Below are 20,822 nucleotides of genomic sequence, written 5' to 3' on the forward strand. Positions count from 1 at the left end.
GCAAATTATTTACTGCTACCTACTAGAAATATTATGTTGTTTCCTAGCTTGCACCATGATGAAATGTGCATCTGCTATCTGAATATGCTACCGTCCCAGTAACTGCAGTAGGCTAGTACAGCTATGGCATATTACAATTCTATCACAAAAAAAAATCAAAAGATATTATGTTTTCAGTTTGGACCATTAAGCAGCAAGCAGAATACTTAATAGTCTAAAAGCATTCATCTTTGGACTCCATCCTTAAGTATATGTGTGAGTGTTCTTAGGCTTGCTTAATAGCACCCATTCATTGTTATCAGGTTTTTATGACTAATATTGTTCAAACATTGGGGTCTGGCTTGAACTAGTACAGGATCTTAGAAATGCAGATTATTTTTTTATATTGATTGCTGTTGAAATGACTCAAAGTGTATTACTACAACTACATTTTATTTACTGTGTCATCTGCATTGACCAGTGGCAAGTGTATAACTACAATTGCTCATTTCCTCTCTGTGTTAACTAGGCTATCTTTAGTCCTTTACACTGCTCTATCCCTAACTTCTGTCATGCAATCTCTGTTTTACAGTACAACTTATAGTTATCTCCATACATGGGCTCCCACCACTCTCAAATGGGTTTTGAAGACTGTGCTGTGCTTTCCTGTAACCGGAGTGAATGGAATCTCTTAACAGCTTAAAAGTAACATAAGAGGCAAGAGTACACAAGTTCCCTATGGTGCTGCTGCTGTAAATATCTTTTGCAACTGTAAAAATCATTAAAGCTGGTAGTGGCATGCATGCAAGCTAGGACTCTGTAGTTAAACACCCCCCCCCCATCTCCCATTAGACAATTTCATACTTTTCATTCAACATATCTGTTAATAAAGCAGGCTGCTAGGTTTATTCTTGGGGCCCACATACCAAGACGTCCATGTTAGTTTTTCCTTCTGTTACATAAAACCTAGGTTGTCTTTAGTCTTTACTGGCCACTTTGTTTCAGTGTCACTAATCCCTTATCTAGCTGAAATTTCACAGTTTCTGCATATACTAGCATGTACCTGTTGTTCAACAGCTTACTGATATATTTTTTCTTCAGTTAGTGCTTGGTGTAGCCAGGTTCTCCCTAGTCCATTCACCTTCACTCCACTCAGGCTCACTCTGGTCCCCTACCCTACCTCTATTCCCACCTCCCATTATCCCTAAAGTTATACTTAAACTCAGGACACTCCTCCCTTCCCAATCCTCTAATCATTACAGATGTACCATTAACTATCAATTAGTGACACACTTAATACCATCACCCCACCCTTCCGGCCCACAACCACATCAGCTCAGTACTTCCTCAATTCACCTAGACAGTTGACAAACCCCACATCAAAAATACCAATGATGTTATTTCGACATTTGGTATTATGTATCTTCTGTACTACAACATACTTCTATACATCATACTATAACTAGCATGTTACTAGCAATCATAGTCACACCCCATACCTCCATAATCAACATTAAAATTTCACCTCACCTTTACAATAATACCACTACCAATCTTTTCTGTTACAAATATGTGCATCCACAGAAAATTCAAAGACTCCTATACAAATATGCTAGACTAATTGTCAAACTTACCCACCTACTTCTAGTCAGTTAGACCCATATTAAACAAAGTGAAGACTTTCATCTCAATACAGGGCCTCAGCTTCCACTACAAATACCCTGATCCACTTACATCCCAGCCTCTTCAAACAATGCACGCCTCCCTCACAAGAACACAGCTCTCATCATTTTAAACATGAACCTGAGAAGCTTACTAAACAAAATTCCTGAATTTCACACAACCCTCACCCAGTACTCTACAGATATAGCGATACTAACATAAAACTGTCTAAAACAACACATAAAAGACTCTGTGATCCTACCCCCTGGATACAATATTCATTGGCTTTATAGGACTCAAAAGAAAGGTGGCAGCACTGCCATCAATTTCAAAGACAACCTCAAAGTGAAAAGACTGGTTAGTAACCCTCCAGAACCCAAAAATTGCGAAATCCTAATCTCTGCCTACAAATAAACAATAATAATAAACACAATATTATCATAGCTGTTTACATACCCCAGGTAATAACTCAGCCATCATTGAGGACCTCCTTCACTGGTGTGCTTCATCATACATTCAGGAAATCATGACAACAATGGGATTCTTCAACCTCGACTGGACAACCTCCTCCTCCAAAAATCACTCTAATTTTATTAACCTTCATGGTTTCAGTCAAATGATTCAATCCCCCACTAGGGTGGGCTAGCATAGTAAAAAACAAACAACCTAAGTGACCACCTATCCATTTACTTATGTAAGCAATGTATTTGCTCCCCCAAAACATAGTCTATAAATGCATATGTAGCAAAAAAAAAACTTTTCTCCTGATGTCTTTAAAACCCTCCTACAAAATTGAGACTGATCCCCCTTAAAATACCTTCACCTAGATTCAGCTGTGCAGTATTTCAATGATAAATTTATCAATAGCCTAAACAGCCTAGCCCATCTAAGGAAAATCTGTACCAAATCTAAATATGGCTCACCAATGACACCAAAAAGCTTCTTAAACTAAGAGACAACACCTGGTTCCACTGCCAAGAGACCAAAACCAAATAATCACTTCTGAAATACCGTCAAATGCATAACCGTGCTAAAAAACAAATTAGTCTAGAAAAAAAAACTTACTACATAACAATACAACAAAAACATCATAATAACCCCCAGAAATTTTGGAGTGCCATCAACTACTTATCCAAACCACGTCAGGCTCCAATCCCAGCTCCAACCATAACTGATCCCATTGTTAATATTGCATCCCAATTTAACTATCGCTTTATCAATTCTATCCTATCCCTTTTAAAAATGACATCACTACTCCTGTGTCCATATCTACACAGACTATAGGAAACCTCAAATCCTCCTAAATAAAACCAACCCAAACTAACACCGTAAAGAAACTCCTGTCCAAACTAAAGCCCTCATCCCTTGCAGCAGACCAGTTCTCCAATGAATTTCTGAAAATAGCATCAGATTCCATCTCCTACCCTATATCAATTCTAATTAACCAGTCCATTATTGAGCAGTATATCCCCAAACTGTGGAAAGTCTCTTACACCATCCTTTTGTACAAAGACAGCACCTCTACAGAATTCACAAACTACCGGCCAATAGCTACTGCCCCTATTGCTAAAATCTTTGAAAAATGCATCCATTCTCAACTACTTGACTATCTATTAACCAATTCATTCCTATCTGCAGCCCAACATGGTTTTACACCTAAGTATAGTACCACCACTGCTCTTGACAGTTTTACTAACTCAATTAACCAGCTTAGAAATTCTGGCCACCTTGTATTCTCCATCTTTCTTGACATGTCAGAAACCTTTGACACTGTTTCACATCAGAAACTTCTCACTGTGCTTAAACTTCTCCCAAACATTTTTTGTAGCTGTCTGTCTGACCACCAACAGGCAGTAAAATGGCAAGGCAAACTCTGCCCCCTTTTACCTATCTCTGTCGGTGTACCCCAAGGATCAATACTCAGGCCACTACTCTTCATTATTTTTACCAATAAACTCCTCACAGATACCAAACATGTAACCATTGTCTAATATGCTGCTGATTCCTCTCTCATATGCTCAGCTTCCACCCTACCAGAACTCCGACAAACAACCCAGAAAGTCTTTCTTGGCACTGAAAAATACCTCACTGACTCGCAACTCATACTTAATACTAACAAAACAAAACTCATGCTCTTCACTGGCAACAAAACACACAATAATCATACACATACAAAACTTCAACAGAACCTGTTGAACATACCAAGCTCCTCAGGGTTACAATTGACAACAGTCTTAAATTTGACAAACACCTAGCTGTAACAATCAAAAAGGTTCACATTAAGCTTGGCTGTCTCTATATAGTCAAGCCTTTCCTTACCAACACCACCAGAAATACCATAGCCAAGACTCATCTACTTTTCACCCTTCTATATGCCTTGCCAGTCTTCACCAACTTCAGAAAAACAGATTTAAATAAACCTGAATCCTGTTACAACAAAACAGCAAAATTTGCAAGACACCTCCCTTATAGTTCACATCACTGCACTTCACTTCACTTCAACAACTAAAATGGCTTGAACTACCTAATCTTCTAATCTACAATCAATTAACTTTCACTCACAATGTCTGTTATCGTCCCGACAACTGACCTGCTCTCAAGGACCTAGTTCACCCCTACTGCAGCAGTCGATCCCTTAGATCTACTAACAAAATCCTACTCGAAGTAACTAAATCCAGCAATAGCTACAGGGACTCCCTGATGTCAGACAAAATATCTAAATTCCATACCCAAAACAATTATCACCACCACCAACACTTCCAACTTTAAACTACAAGTTAAGGAACACCTCACCAAAAACTTGCTCTGCTCTTGGACTAAGCCTGGATGATCCATCCCATTTCTACCTTTCACCCTCACACACTATTCCTCTCTCTCATATTAAGTCCCCTTTTTTTTTACCTTTTCTTTTCTTTTCCAGTACCCAACCTAAATGTTCTTATCCAGTTTATCTCTAGATTGTACAGCAGTATGTAATCAGTTTCAAGTTTGTGTCTTCAGGATAATTCCTCCGCTATTATACGTGAATGCATATCTTTTTACTGTTTGTAAAATGTATGCCATTTAATGCTATTTATGTTATATCTGGTCCAGTCATGTCTATAATATGTACTGCATAATGTATTTCACCTATGCTTGCATGTACGTATAATGTAATACTTTTGTTATAATTACTGTGCTAACGGAGCTTTTCTCCCTGGGCCTCCACTGAAAATGGGTCTTTTTGGCTCAGTCAGACTTTCCCAGTAAACAAATATAAATTAATTCAATAAATAAATATTAATGCACCTTTTGGAGGTGAGTTCTTTTGGGCACAAAGCTTAATCAAGAATGCCACCCTTAAGTGATGCACAAGCTTTGCAAATTATGAATTGAGGGCCATATTTCTTGCTTGACTCTTAGAACTCAGTTTGTACTTGCAATACATGATCACCAGTAGTGATATAGTAAGTGTATCTTGAGCCCTGGGCAGTTTTCAAATCATGAGCACCCCCCCCCCCCGCCATCCACAACATGTATTTTTTTTGTTTTTGGACCGAGCATAAATGCACATGCTCTTTTGGATGAATATTCTTGATTGTTTTAAACCATAAAAGACGATTTGAACTTCTATCATTATACTCCATCAGTGTCTACATCAGTTCTTGCAATTTGATTGTATATACCTCATTTGACTGACTCCAATAGAATATGGCCTCAGTCAACTATTCCAGCTTGCTTTGCACAAATGCACACTAGTTCTACAAAGCCAGAATTTTGACTATTAACTTGATAATGAAGCAGGATCAGCCATTCTCATTCATAGAAAACTCATCCTCCTAGCAATTATAGCCACATTGTTTACGTTATGCACCTTGAATGTCCTATTGTGTTAAAAATAAATAAATAATTGCAGACACAATAATGTATCTCACCTTTATTTCACATAAACACACACAGTAATCCAGATATTCTATAAGCAGACTACCCTTGCAAGACAAAACTATTTAAAATGAGCAAATTACAAGAGAGTAATTTACTTTCATCCACAGATATCCCACCCCTGTCCCATAGTTATAGCCACTTTGCCTGGATACACTTCATCTGATTGTGAAAAAAAATAATCCTTCTCAACCTCTTAGTACAAGACTCATGGAAAAAGCCAAAACAATAATTTTATTTTTATTTATTTAACATTTGTTAACTGGGAAAGTCTAATTAGGACAGAGCCTATTTTCAACAGAGGCCTGGGAAGAAATGCTCCAGACACATGTCTCTGGCTTGTGGGAGGAAACCAGAGTACCTGAAGGAAACCTACGTGAACGCAGAGAGGACATGCAGACTCCACACAGAAGGCACCACAGCCAAAAATTGAACTGGAGGATCTCTTGCTGTGAGGTGACAATGTTAACCACTGCACCAACGTATTGATGAGGGACAAAAGCTCAAAATCAGGGACAGAGTTTAAATACTGCTTTTGTATACTTAGACAGTTGTAAGAATAGCAGTTTTGCATTAGCATGCTTGTTCTGAAAGTTACAAATTCTGAAACTCAAATGTCTGCTATGTAGTGATTGCAACCCTCAGTTCTTTGCCAGAAAACCACAATTTTATGAAGAACAGCCCAAGATACAAAGCAAAATCAGGAGCATTCTGCAACATCAGGGTTAGTTGAGAGTTAAAGGCTCTGTTTCACAAGCAGTAGAGGCATCTGTTATGACTGACTACACACAAATGCACAGTAGTCCTGCATAGTGAGATGGTTACCTGTGGAAACAACAAGAGAATAAGTTACTTTCTTCTACAAACAGACCAAACCCTCCTCCCAACTTCTTAGAACAAGAATCATGGATAAAGCCAGAAATAAATTAAATAATGTTTGTGGCAAAGGCCCAAAAATAGGGAAATATTTTAAATATTACTCCCATGTACTTAAAAATTTGATGGAATAACATGTTTAGCATTAAAATCATTTTCTGGAGGATATAACATCTGAAACACAAATGCCTTTCATTATTTAGTGACTCTAATCCATTTGTTTCTAGGAGAAGCAAACTAAAAATATAAGGCAGAAGCAGGGACATTCTGCGAAATCAGGGACAGTTGCAAATTAAATATAAGAAGGAACAAGGCTGAATAATAAAAAAAATTAAATCTAAACACTTTACTTTTTGGAATAAAAAAATCTTTAATCAAGAAAGAGGTTGCTCAACATTAGCAAAGACTGTGAATGTATATCTGATAAAAGCACTCACTTTTTTTATTCATTTTTTTTTTTTTTTTTTTTTAAGAACATAACATATGTTTGGAAGCATTTCATTTCCATTTGCTCTCCACTCCATGAATATATCTATTACTCAATGTAAAGCTGAGAGGTAATTATTTACTTGCAGGCTGCAATCTGACTAATATCTCCTAATGTTTCCAACTTCTCTCCTGCAATGCTCAAACCTCCTACCAGTCATCACTCTTCTACCTGCTTCCAGAGTTTTCAGGAGTCTCCTTATCACAGGGTAGTGGGCATACACTGCACTTGTCCAAACAGATTCAGCCACTTGAGTATAAATAAGTAAGACAGTCACTTGTAGACACTTCATTAAAAAAAAGAAAGCAGGACTGTTATATTCCGCAAATAAGCAAAGTAAACTGAGTTAGCTTGTGTACTTAACATAATATTATTTTAAACAACAAGAGGCTTTGTTTTATTGCTGTAGTGGGGTCCTCTGAAATCATGCCCCCCCCCCCCCCCGGCAGCCACTGGAGTCTCCCCTATAAAATCTACTATTGATCACCAGACATTTTGCATTGGCTACATGTAAAATAAATAAATAAATAAACTTAGAAAATAGTTTATTGTTATGTACATACATCTAATTTCTGTATCACCACCTTATGACCTTCAAAAATGAATATAGGCAGAAACCTGGAGATGAGATTCTGAGTGATCGATCAGACTGTAAAACATACCAGTACAGGCTGGAATAAAATGCTTTCATAGGAAATAGATCTTGATTTTGTGTATCTGCTTATTATTTTAATGAGGTTTATTATTATAATAACTCTCATTTGAAAACAATTGCTATATAGACCGCACACTTCCTCAGGCCTACAAATATTTTAAGACATTTGATGCAGAACAATAATGCTTTGATGACACAGTTCTTGTGCTAGGCTATGAATCAAATCTGTCTGATTTTCAGAAGGTGGGATAATATGATTACTGTCCTGATCTGGCACAGAGGCCAAGGTAACCAGTGTGAATGTGTTTCTGAATGACTAAATGATGCTCTTACATCCAAAAAGTTAAAAATGAAAAAGGAGCGAAGAAATTAAGAAATAAAGTAAGAAGCAAACTCGCTATTTATTTTTACTATGCTACACTTACAAAGTTCTGAATTGCTAAATAAATATTGTATGGCAGTAAATATATAATGGGTATATTCCTTTTTGACTAGTTACAAAACATTTAAGATGTTTAACAGTGCTCAGTGCAAAATCATTTTAAAACTGCATGCTGTGAATTGTTGAATTGTAAATACGTATCTTTGTGCAGAGTACTGCAGTAACATTTAATTCAATTACATGCTTGATGAAGTGCTTTTATTTGATATATAATTTTAGATTTTTCAGAAAGCATTTGTTAAATATCTGTACAGTTGTCAATGATTTATTATGATCTCTTTAAACTTTTTGGTATATGATTAATTAAACATCGTATAGCTTAATGGATAAATGGGGATAATTAAGCACAATTTTTAAAAACAAGTACCTGTGATTAGCAACTACTTTATCAAGTCATCTGTGAAATCTGGAGACTCAACTGTGTCAATTACTCTATTGTAAGTTATTAATAAGATAAATGGCCCAGTGACTAAAAGTGAATAAGACTTAATTGATTTAGTTGAACAGACTGAATGTAATAGTTTAGAAATTACTGCAAATGTAAGGCCTTTAATTTAGGTGTGCTTGGTATAATAGCAAACAGTGTCATTAATCATGTGGCGGCGACATCACATCTTAGCCTCCAAAGTCCCATATAAATAAGAAAATAGGAAACTAGTGTACACTGGAAGAAAGTACCATCACATACAAAATCAGATATATAAGAAGTTTGTGAGTATGAACTGAAACACTATAGAACTGCCATTCAGAACCCTACTCAATGCTGTTTACCATGCCCCATTTCCTTTTACACTCAGTCTGTGTTATCAAGATTCAGCCTAAATAGTTCATACTTGAGGCATATGAAATATAAGATGACACATATAATAATGGAATATGTAACATTCAAATGGACTCTTTCTAAAACATTAACTCCGAGGTAACATTTGTTTCTTATTTAAAAATATGTATGACGCATATCTGTGTGGAGCAATGAGATCAAACTTTTTACCACGATATGCTTCCTTAGATCTTGTAATTTTCATTTAGAAGTATATGTAAATAACATCAGGAAAGAAAATTTAAAATTTCTTCACTAAAACAGTGGTTATACTGGGTTAGTAATGCCTCATTTAGGAATATTTATTTTGAACACTGAGAGCAAGAAGATGTTCTGGCTCATTGCAATCCTGGGGTATCAGCAAATTAATTAATGAATGACTCACCCAGCCATTGGGGGATGCACAAGCCAGTGTATTTCTTTATGCCAGTCCCAAGCCTGAATAAATGGGGAGGGTTACATTAGGAAGCCCATCCAGTGAAAAATATTTGCCAGAGCAAATATGCAGACAACAATACAGATTTCCATACTGGATCGGTTGGGGCCCAGGTTAACAACAACCGCCTCCAGTACTGTTGGCCAACAGGAAGCTGGTTGAAATTGGGCTACTGTTGGCCGAAGGAGAAGGAGGAGAAGAAGAGGGGGGAAGGTACTGTATGCCTGGAGGCAGGGGGAGAGGAGGAAAGTTAGGAGTGTGGAAGTGAGGGTAGGAACCTTGAATGTTGGCAGCATGACTGGTAAAGGGACAGAGCTAGCTCATATGATGGAGACAAGGAAGGTTGATATATTGTGCATATAAGAGACCAGATTGAAGGGGAGTAAGGCCAGGTGTATCAGAGGCAGGTTCAAATTGTTCTACCATGGTTTGGATGAGAGGAGAAAAGGGGTAGGGGTTATCCTGAAGGAAAAGTATGATATGAGTGTTTTGTAGGTGAAAAGAGTGTCAGATAGAGTGTAGTTTATGAAGCTGGAAATTGATGGTATGATGATGAATGTTCTTAGTGCATACGCTCCGCAAGTTGGGTGTGCGATGGATGAGAAAGAAAAATTTTGGAGCGAGTTAGATGAAGTGGTGGACAGTGTACCCAAGGGTGAGAGAGTGGTGATTGAAGAATATTTCAGTGGGCCTGTTGGTGAAGGGAACAGAGGGGATGAGGAGGTGATGGATAGATATGGTGTTAAGGAGAAGAATGCAGAAGGTCAGATGGTAGTGGATTTTGCGAAAAGGATGGATATAGCTGTGGTGAATACATATTTTAAGAAGAGGGAGGATCACAGGGTGACATACAAGAGTGGAGGAAGATGCACACAGGTGGATTATATCCTATACAGGAGGGACAGTCTGAAGGAGATTGGAGACTACAAAGTGGTGACAGGGGAAAACGTAGTTAGGCAGAATAGGATGGTGGTCTGTAGGATGACATTGGTGATCAAGAAGAAGAAGAAGAGTGAGGGGAGTGCCAAGTATCAAATGGTGGAAGCTGAAAAAGGATAACTGTAAGGTGAAATTACTGGAAGAGGTAAGACAGGCACTGGGTTGCAGTGATCAGCTACCAGAAAACTGGGCAGCCACAGCAGTGATGGTAAGGGAGACAGCTAGAAAGGTATTTGGTGTGACATCTGGACAGAGGAAGGAAGACAAGGCAACCTGGTGGTGGAATGAGGAAGTACAGGAGACTATACAGAGGAAGATGTTGGTGAAGAAGAAATGGGATAGTTAGAGAGGTGAAGAAAGTAGACAGGAGTACAAGGAGATGAGGTGTATGGTGAAGAGAGAGGTGGCGAAGGCTAATGATAAGGCGTATGGAGAGTTGTATGAAAGGCCGGACACTAAGGAGGGAGAAAAGGACCTGTGCCAACTGACTAGACAGAGGGACCAAGCTGGGAAAGATGTGCAGCAGGTTAGTGTGATAAAGTATAATGAGGGAAACATACTCACAAGAAAGGAGAGTGTGTTGAGCAGATGGAAAGAGTACTTTAGGGGTTGATGATTGATGAGAGAAGGTTGGATGATGTGGGAATAGTGAATCAGGAAGTATAACAGATTAGAAAGGAGGAAGTAAGCACAGCTATAAAGAGGATGCAGACTGGAAAGGCTTTTGGTCCAGATGACATACCTGTGGAAGCATGGAGGTGTTTAGAAGAGATGGAAGTGTTTTTTTTAATCAGATTGTTTAACGGAATCTTGGAACATGAGAGGATGCCTGAGGAGTGGAGACGTGTATAAAATTGATCAGCCACAACATGAAGTTATGGGAAAAAGTAGTGGAAGCTAGGTTAAGAAGGGAGGTGATGATTAGTGAGCAGTAGTATGGTTTCATGCCAGGAAAGAGCACTACAGATGCGATGTTTGCTCTGAGAGTGTTGATGGAGAGGTACAGATAAGGTCAGAAGGAGTTGCATTGTGACTTTGGGGACTTAGAAAAAGCATGTTATAGAATGCCTAGAAAGGAGTTGTGGTATTGTATGAGGAAGTCAGGAATGCAGAGAAATATGTAAGTGAGGTACAGGATATGTACAAGGTGAGGTCTGCGGTAGGAGTGACGGATACGTTAAAGGTGGAGGTGCGATTACATCAAGGATCAGCTCTGAGCCCTTTCTTATTTGCATTGGTGATGAACAGGTTGACCGATGAGATCAGACAGGAGTCCCTGTGGACTAAGATGTTTGAGGATGATATTGTGATTTGTAGTGAGAGTAGGGAACAGGTAGAGGAGACTCTGGAGAGTTGGAGATATGCTCTAGAGAGAAGAGGAATGCAGGTCAGCAGGACTAAGACAGAATATATGTGTGTGAATGAGAGGGAGAATAGAGGAATGGTGAGGATGCAGGGAGTAGAGGTGGCGAAGGTGGATGAGTTTAAATACTTGGGGTCAACAGTTCAGAGTTATGGTGAGTGTGAAAGAGAGGTGATGAAGAGAGTGCAGGCAGGGTTGAGTGGGTGGAGAAGAGTGACAGGAGTGATTTGTGAGAGATGGACACCAGCAAGACTAAATGGGAAGTTCTGCAAGATAGTAGTGAGACCAGCTATATTATACAGGTTGGAGACTATGGCACTGATGACAGGAGTCAGAGCTGGAGGTGGCAGAGTTAAAAAAGATAAGATTTGAATTGGGTGTGATGAGGATGGACAGGATTAGAAATTAGTATATTAGAGGGTCAGCTCAGGTTGGACAGTTTGGAGACAAACAGAGAGGTGAGATTGCGTTGGTTTGGACATGTACTGAGGAGGGGTGCTGGGTATATTTGGAGAAGGATGCTAAGGATGGAGCTGCCATGTAAGAGGAAAAGAGGAAGGCCTAAGATAAGATGTATGGATTTGGTAAGACAAGACATGCAGGTGGCTGGTGTGACAGACCAAGATGCAGAGGACAGGAAGATATGATCCACTGTGGCAACACCTAAGAGCAGCAGCTGAAAGAAAAAGAAGAAGACTTATAACTGTAGCCTGGGTTGTTTTACAGGTTACATCCTTGGTAAAGACATGCCTTTGGCCAATTTGCGCCATTTCAGCCTCCACAAAACACACATCTGAATGCCATACTTCATTTATAGAATTTAAAAAATATAATAGGTGATAACATTTTTAACATAAGGCATAACAAAGCATTGCTTTTATAATATATTAAATTAAAATGGTTTCTTTACTGGTGCTAAAATGGCTGTAGTGGAGAAGAGACATTCCTATTGTTTTCTTGTAAGGGTTTGGGTGAAGAGTAGATGATTGACATGCCATCATCTTTGACTGATAGCAACAATGACATGCTCTGTCAGTATCTGCTGATTTATGGCACACATAATGTGGTAATATTGCCTGTTAAGCACAGAATTGGTATGAAAAGCAATAAACTTTGTATAATATAGATATAGATAGATATAAAATGGTGTACTTAAAATAATCTAAACATTATAACAGAGACAGTCAAAAGACCGAACTGTAATAAAACCTACACTTAAAAAGACAGAAACACAAATTACTGTCAAAATTTAAGTTGCACTAGGGAGGGGGTTATGCCCTTTCATGAATGCTGTGTGAACTCAGAATTGGTATGTATAATAAGCAGAGGTGTCGGGGATGCAGGGGGCTTGCCTGCAAAAACACTGAAAAATGAAGTTTGATTTTATCACATTTTTCAATGTTTTTGCAGGGGGACAAGCCCCACTGCACCCCCCACACCCTTGCTTATTAGATTTTCCAACTCTGAGGTTACACAGCAGTGGAGAAATGGCATAAATCCCTCCCTACTATAACTTAAATTTTGTCACTATTTTGTGTTTCCGTCTATTTCATTTTTAATATCTTGTTCTCTCAGTCTTTTGACTGTCAGTCTTATGATGTTTATGTCATTTTAAGTACATCTATATATGATATATTCGTTATTGGAACTGTGCTATATGTATGTACGGGTTCCTTTGGTATGGACAACAGGGAGATTGGTTGACATCTTTTTAATTTACTGCATTTGGTCAACTATACAGATTGTCGACAGGGCTGCTTCTACGGGGACTGTGCAATCTTGTATTTAGTTTATGTAATTTGAAGGGGGTGTGGGGGATGTTGCTCATGCTTTTTTTTTTTTTTTTTTGAAGTAATATTTGCATGAGTCAAGAAACAATATGTATGCATACTAGGAAGTCAACATTTCTGTTTTCGACATAGAGTGGTTTACCTTCAGGAATTTCAACATTTGTGTTAGCCAACCAACTGAAGGTAAATTGTATGCATATATTTATCAACTTCTCTGTTCAAGAATTCTGGATAAAGCCAAATGTAATCAGTATAATAACACGTCTGTATCAACATGAGGTTTTAATGACTATCATTACCGAATTTAATCCTAAGTAATTTATGCCAGAAAATCAAACATTTATGAAGGACTGGAGAAAAATATAAGGCAGAATCAGGGGCTTACTGCAAAGTCAGAAATAATTGAGAAATATGTACGTATGTGTATGTAAACCCTCACCAGTTTGAAACTCACACATATATACATTCTTCTTCTTTTTACTATTATGTTATTTGAAGTTGAACTGATATATGCATGTGTGTGTATGTCTGTCGGGGGGAGGGGGTGTGCTGCTGTTCCCCATAGTTAATATCATTATTCATTATCGAGGTTCTCCCATTCGATTCTCGGCTGGAGTGCCTGCTGTGTGGAGTCTGCATGTCGAGTTACATTAAGAACATGCAGGTAGGTGCGTGCGTGAATGGGTGTGCCTTCTTTGAAGGCTGGGCATCGGGCTGGCAACTCGGCACCATAAAAATCCACTGACAATAATTAGCAGACCAGAGTTCCGCTGTTGCGACCCCTAACCGTTAAAAGCCGAAAGACATTACTTACTATTATCCTTACTATAATTAGCTCTCTACTGGCCCCACTCAACCTCCCACCGTTTGTTATAGACTTTGCAGAACTGTTACAGTTTACCGCATTATGGGTTATTAGTATGCATATTTAGGATAGTGTAGTGAGATGAGATGCTGTCCCACAGAGTTACAAAGTTTTTACAGTTCATTTTTGTTTGTTTGCTGTTGCATTAAATAAAAATATGTGGCAAAGTTACCAGTAGCCTCACTTGTTTACTCAGTTTCCATTATTAGAACCCTAGCTGTTTCTTTTGTTGAGAATTGTTGTCGTATGTTATGTTTAAATTTTATGTATTTGAAACGGAGTGATTTGTCATGTGACTTTCATTCATTTTCTGCCATTCCATTCATTCATATGAACCAGAGCATGTTTAAATTGGTTAGGACATTATTTGGGCAATACTGAGTTGGCTTTGCTACTATGCAGCCTCGGGGGCTGCACTTCTCCACAGTGGCTGTGTACACTCACAATAGATACTGCACTGATAAAATTATTCAAGGGAAAAGTCTATGTAGTTAGATTTATATGAAACGGAATTTACAAGCATATGTTTGTCATGCTGATACATTCCAAATTGCTTGCAACTTTTAAAATTTTCTGCACTAAAATTTTAAATAATTGTCATTTTGAATGGCTTTCATCTGAATTGAGAGGCTCCCTATTGCAAATCGAATTCCAAAAATTACAAAACCAAAAGAGTGCAACTAAAGGAGAACAGTGAATCCTTTAAAGTTATTTTTGTAGGTGGCAATCCCCCTGTTCTCCAAATGTGGAGACTGCACTCATAGCCGTCCCTAATTATATATACTAAATCTGAGACTGCCACACCTTGGGGAAAATGGAACATTCTGAGACGTAACAATCTCAGACTTACAATAAGTAACTCTCAATTTGTGAGCATTCACTCTTTTTCCAGGACTCATGCACACGAGTCTATGAATTTAAAACTGTAACCCAGTTTGGCACTTTTGAAAACATCCAACCATTGGTCAATGCATAATTTCATGTAATGCTTGCATCAAGCTGCTTTTGGACAGAAATGAGCTGCTACAGGGTCATAGTTCATGAAGTAAGTCTTCAAAAACTGAATGCTTAAAAACTGAGTTCAAAGTGTTGAAATCATGGGTGCTTAATGAAATGAAATAACCACCTATATATATATATATATATATATATATATATATATATATATATATATATTGTTCAAAATCTGAATAAATGTAATAATCGCCATGCGGAGATCAATGTGACTGCAATACTGTTTCAGCACAAAGGGTAACCTCACTTTGTATTTAAAATATCTTGCAAAAGATATGCTGACTTCATAAAACTGGGGACAAGACAGAAGAGAGAGGATTTCATTTGCTTAGCTATATCACAAGGTTTGAGTCTTTATCACTGAACATGTTTTATGTCTCTGTTTTCACTTTCTGGAAGAATATACAGAGACCCATATAAAATGTGATTCATTCAAACCTGTTTACATTGACAACATATAAAAAAAGAATAATACCTTGTTTGGAAATGATGAAGATCTCCTCTGACTCAGCCTTTTGTGTGGTGCTGTTATTCATAATGGAAGAGCTGGTGTTGGCCGCCATTTTGTCTGTTGTCCCTAATGCATAATCAGCATAGTTAATTATCTCTGGGGATGTAACAGCAGGCTTTGGGCCATAGATTTTTGGAAAAGAGAACAATGCCCTCGGTTGTATAGGTTCTGCAGACTTCTTTACACTGAACTGGAAAAAGACATGAATAAAACGCATTAGAAGTTTTGTTGCTGTTCTGACCTATAAATGTAATTTAATAGCTTATTAGAACATGTCGTATTTGAGTGGGGCAAAGTTGTTAACTCCTTGATAACATTTTGTCACCTATACAAAATGGACATTAACCATAGATGTGAAATAACATTTGAATTGCAATGCAGCGTAACATTCAATGATTTCAAGTGACCAAAAGAGAGGAAATACATAAGCTGACAGAAGTATGTGGCTGTATTTATGACTAATGCTTTTTCCACTTCACCCACATCATGGTTTACAACAGCTGTTAGGGCTCAAAGTTCAGAACAAAGATCTGTAATTGCTTTAAATAACTATGGGACCATGAAAAAGATGCTCATTTCTTAGATCAACATGCTGTATGACTGCAGAAAAGACTTTATACACTAAAATGTTGTAGCTCAATTAACTACCCCTTTTCATTATTTCCAGGTAAATTGATGAAAATAAATGGCTGATGGTGAGTCTGAGTAAGGTAAAGACACTGCGTTTAACATGTTAATGCACACTACTAATACGGCGAGTACACACAGCATATGCAAGTGAGCAGCACATACAGAGTTATGAATGCTTCGCTGATCATAACCCATCTATTTTGAGTTTGAGACATGGATGACACACAATTTAGGGTTATGATTGGAGATGCAATCATAATTCTTTCAGTGCATAGAGCTTTATCTGTTCCCTGATCTACTATTTACAGTTAAAAACAAAACAAAAAATAAAAAAAACGTTAAGTGTTTTACTAGCTTTTGAAACTGTAAAGTGCTCAGACAGCACTGTCAGAAAGGCAATGTAACTCAGTCCTTAACATTTACAATCACCTTCCACGCCTCCCAACTGTCCAGATTTTCACAGAATGTCCAGAATTTTGCCTCATATATTTGGTCTGTTCCTCATAAAGTCTATGGTTTTTGGTCAGCTTACTGAGGATTGAAGACACTAAATAATGTTTCAGACTTAATATCTTTCAGAAAATGCAGGTGAACACAATCAAGTTATTCTAGTATAACAGTAAGTCTGGACACATTACCAACAGACAGCAGGCAGAAACAAATCTTCTAACCTGCTTCTGTCTTCTCTGGCCAGTAGTACTGGCAGGTTTTACTGCCAAGCCTGAGACCCGACTTTAACAACTTAAGCATGGGGTGCTTAACATTTGTTAAGGTCGGGTCTCATGCACTCTAGCACTTAACTGATTTGTCTTGTTATATCTGAGAGTAATCACCACACTCCATGCACTACAATACTAGTAACAACAGGATCATAAATAAGAGAATAACATAATGGAAGCTATCTTCAACACTGAGAGCGGTACAACACAGGTGTAGAGGGTTAATCATTTAGACAGCCTTGATGTACTCATGTAGCAACACTACATAGGCACCTGTGCTACAAAATTGTATTGATAGCTAAATGCAGTCACCATACAAGACCATCCAGGACATAGCCTGCCAAAGTAATGTATCACATGCTTGCAAAAAAAAAAAAAAAAAAAAAGTCAGAGAGATATAAATATGAACACCTATGCATAAATAAGAACGTGCAAACTTCAGTCCAACAATTCAAGGAAACATTTTAGTCAATTCAATTGCTGGCAATGCGTAGGGTTTGTGCTGTTTCTCCATCAGCCTACTATGTCTCATCATTATTCATTCAAACCCAAAAGGGATGTATAATACAACCAGGCAGAGATGTCAGTCACTGAGTAATGAAGTATAATGAGATAGTCCAGTATAACAGTATGCAGGAAAATATAGCACTTGTCATGGTGCCTTTGTTTCTGAACTGCATGCTTTACCTTAGCATTCAACTCATAGCATCGCAGGGCACAGGAACCGTGCATTGTACAAATCCTTTATGCTACTATATGCACACGCACACACGCACACACGCACACACGCACACACACACACACACACATACACATGCACACACACACACATGCACACACACACACACACACACACACACACACACACACACACACACACACACACACACACACATACACATGCACACACACATGCACACACACACACACACACACACACACACACACACACACACACACACACACACACACACACACACACACACACACACACACACGCACACACACACACACACACACACACACACACACACACACACACACAGACACACACACGCACACATACTTAAGCACACAGACACACAAAAGCATACACAGATGTGTTACAGGATTCTGAACTGAAGACTTTCGTGATGATTATCAATTAATAGGACATTGTCCTGGATATTGATGATGTTTTCAACACTGGTCCACCACCACCAGTTGACAAAGCCCATCATGGTCCAATAACTGATTAAGCTCCAACTCCCTCCCAGTCTTAGAGTTCAGAATCCCATAATTTGCTCTTGGCAAATTCAGACCACCCTCCCCCATAATTGTTACCCCCTCTTCTTATCTCACTCCTTTATTCTCTCCTCCTGGTTGTCATCATTATGTTCTGAAGTGCCTGAGTATGACACTCTGCATCAAACTACCAGCTCTGCCATTTTTCTCTACTGTAACTACCAGAGCATTTAACCTCTGTTTCTTCCATTATTGATCTAGTGCTCTTCATTTCAGACCTGAAACGCACACACACACACACACACATATGTATATATATATATATATATATATATATATATATATATATATATATATATATAGGGTCTATATTATAAGATCGACATTTGAAAACATCGAACAACATATGGTCAACACCATATGGTCGATGTCTTCAAACATCGACCTTATAAAAAGACAAAAAAAAAAAGAAAATGAACCCTAACAGGTTTAAGCAGGGGGGCAAGCACCCCTCCACCCCCCACCCCCCACCCCCCCGCTACTTAAATATACCAAATCCAAGACTGCACTACATTGCAGTAAATGGAAATCTTCCCTTACAGAGATTTCCGTTTACATGCTCAAGATTCTAAAATGTAGCTAAAACCGTTAAAAAGTGTTTTCAATTAAGCACTTTCATCCATTACGTTGGACTTCTTCAGAATCATTTAAATTGACTCTTTTCCACCCTTTTATATCATTTAACTCACTCATTAACTCAACTAAACGGCATAAAAATAAGTGGGTGTGGTTAACCCTTGCATGGGTGAACTTAACATAGGGACATACGATAACAACTCAATTTCGTTTTATCATTCAGCAAGTTAAATGCAGAAATATCCAGTTCAGCAGACATTATGATCAATAATAAGTAAGTTTACATAAAAATATACTTTTATGAAATAAAACATATAAAATAAAATGTTTAGACATCCTCAGTATCCTTTCACTAGCTAGTTCTCAGTAAATCCTTATAGTTGGTCTCTTGTAAACCCTTACCTTAAGCACCCACACCATCAAATATTTGCAACCAAAAATGTTTGTTCACCAAGGTTGGTGAAATATAACAAATATAACAACTATCAGGTCCCAATTACAAATCATTAATTATCAATAATGGTTCTTGGCCTTCATGATTAATAAAGGACTCAGTGCGACCGCTTCGTTAATACCAGGATATTGGGTGGCATTCAACTTAATCTGCCATCTCACCTCCTTAGCTTCCAAAATTGCCTTTGAATCACCCCCACCCCAGGATTTACCTCTACCTTTTCTAATATTCCAAAAGTAAATCTCTTAAAATGTGCACAAAGTATTGAGTGTTTATACAGAGCACTGTTTTCATTAGCTTTTCGAATGTTATATTGATCCAGCAGCACCATGTTGGCATAAGCAGGGGCGCAAGGCACTTGCATCTTTTTCTCCATTTCATGAAATTACATATACCTGTCTATACCCGACACATATCCAATCTTTATATGATTCTATTCTGGAATCCCTTCCTGCCTTCATCTGTTGTGCTCTGTCCTTGGCACAGTTTTTAAAATCTCTGGTAATGTTATATCTCCTAATTTGGATCACGTCCTCGCAACAAAAATCTCCTAACACCAACAGTCATTTTTCCCACCCTGTAATGAAACTGTGATATGTTTCTTGGAATATTGACACATTTTACCCTACATTTTTATTAACCAAGGCAACTGTATCACTAATGCATACCTAGATGTATTCAGTAGGCTTCAAACTCCACAATATGCTCAACAGTTGCACCTGTACTGCTGCAATTTTCCACCCTTTTCTCTCAAGGACATAATCATTCAATTCACCCCGAAGGTTTTGCAATGTAGGATGGAACTGGTGATACAAGGTAAATTCAGAAGAAAAAGAAATAAAAACTGTGGCAAAATCATTACTTTGTACACATTATTTCTCCCATTTATGGTATTAAATCCTTCTCCAATTTCCCCAATAAATTTTGCAAGGTTTTATGCTGATATCTTCCAGTCTGAGCCCAACACCAAACCTAAATACTTTGGGTGATCATTTTCCAATATCCTGGAAGAGTTACCACATGTTTTTTTGCATATATATGCCAAAACTGACTTATCTTTATTACATCCTAGCCCTGACGCTTCTTTAAATTTCTGAAATACCTCCAAACCCCTGGGGATACCTCTTCTATGCTATGGCTCACTAACAGAGAATCATCTGTAAAATTATAAAAGTCATTCTCAATACCTTTCAGCTGTTCAAAAGTCCACAACAAATTCCTAACTTGTGTCATAAACTCTTCCATAACTAAGAAAAAAGGGAAAGATGGCATATCCCTGCCTTTTACTTTGCCCTATTTCAACCACATCTAACTAGGATCTGTCCATCCTTTAAATGGAATTTTGGGCTACACATATATTTTGGTCATAGCCTGTACTTAAGAATCTGATACCAGTGAC

At 38.0% G+C, this 20,822-nt stretch overlaps 1 protein-coding gene across 1 annotated transcript in view; it reads right to left on the bottom strand.

Annotated features, from left to right (window-relative positions):
* Positions 1–20,822, bottom strand: part of SYT13 (synaptotagmin 13) — a 729,137-nt gene that overhangs the window by 361,248 nt on the left and 347,067 nt on the right. The window contains exon 2 of the mRNA XM_044082567.1: positions 15,725–15,950. Coding sequence (XP_043938502.1) covers positions 15,725–15,950 — 226 coding nt within the window. The remainder of the gene's footprint in view (positions 1–15,724; positions 15,951–20,822) is intronic.

This window comes from Protopterus annectens, chromosome 9.part0, assembly GCF_019279795.1.
Source record: "Protopterus annectens isolate FY-2018-M chromosome 9.part0, PAN1.0, whole genome shotgun sequence".
NCBI classification, from domain to species: domain Eukaryota; kingdom Metazoa; phylum Chordata; order Ceratodontiformes; family Protopteridae; genus Protopterus; species Protopterus annectens.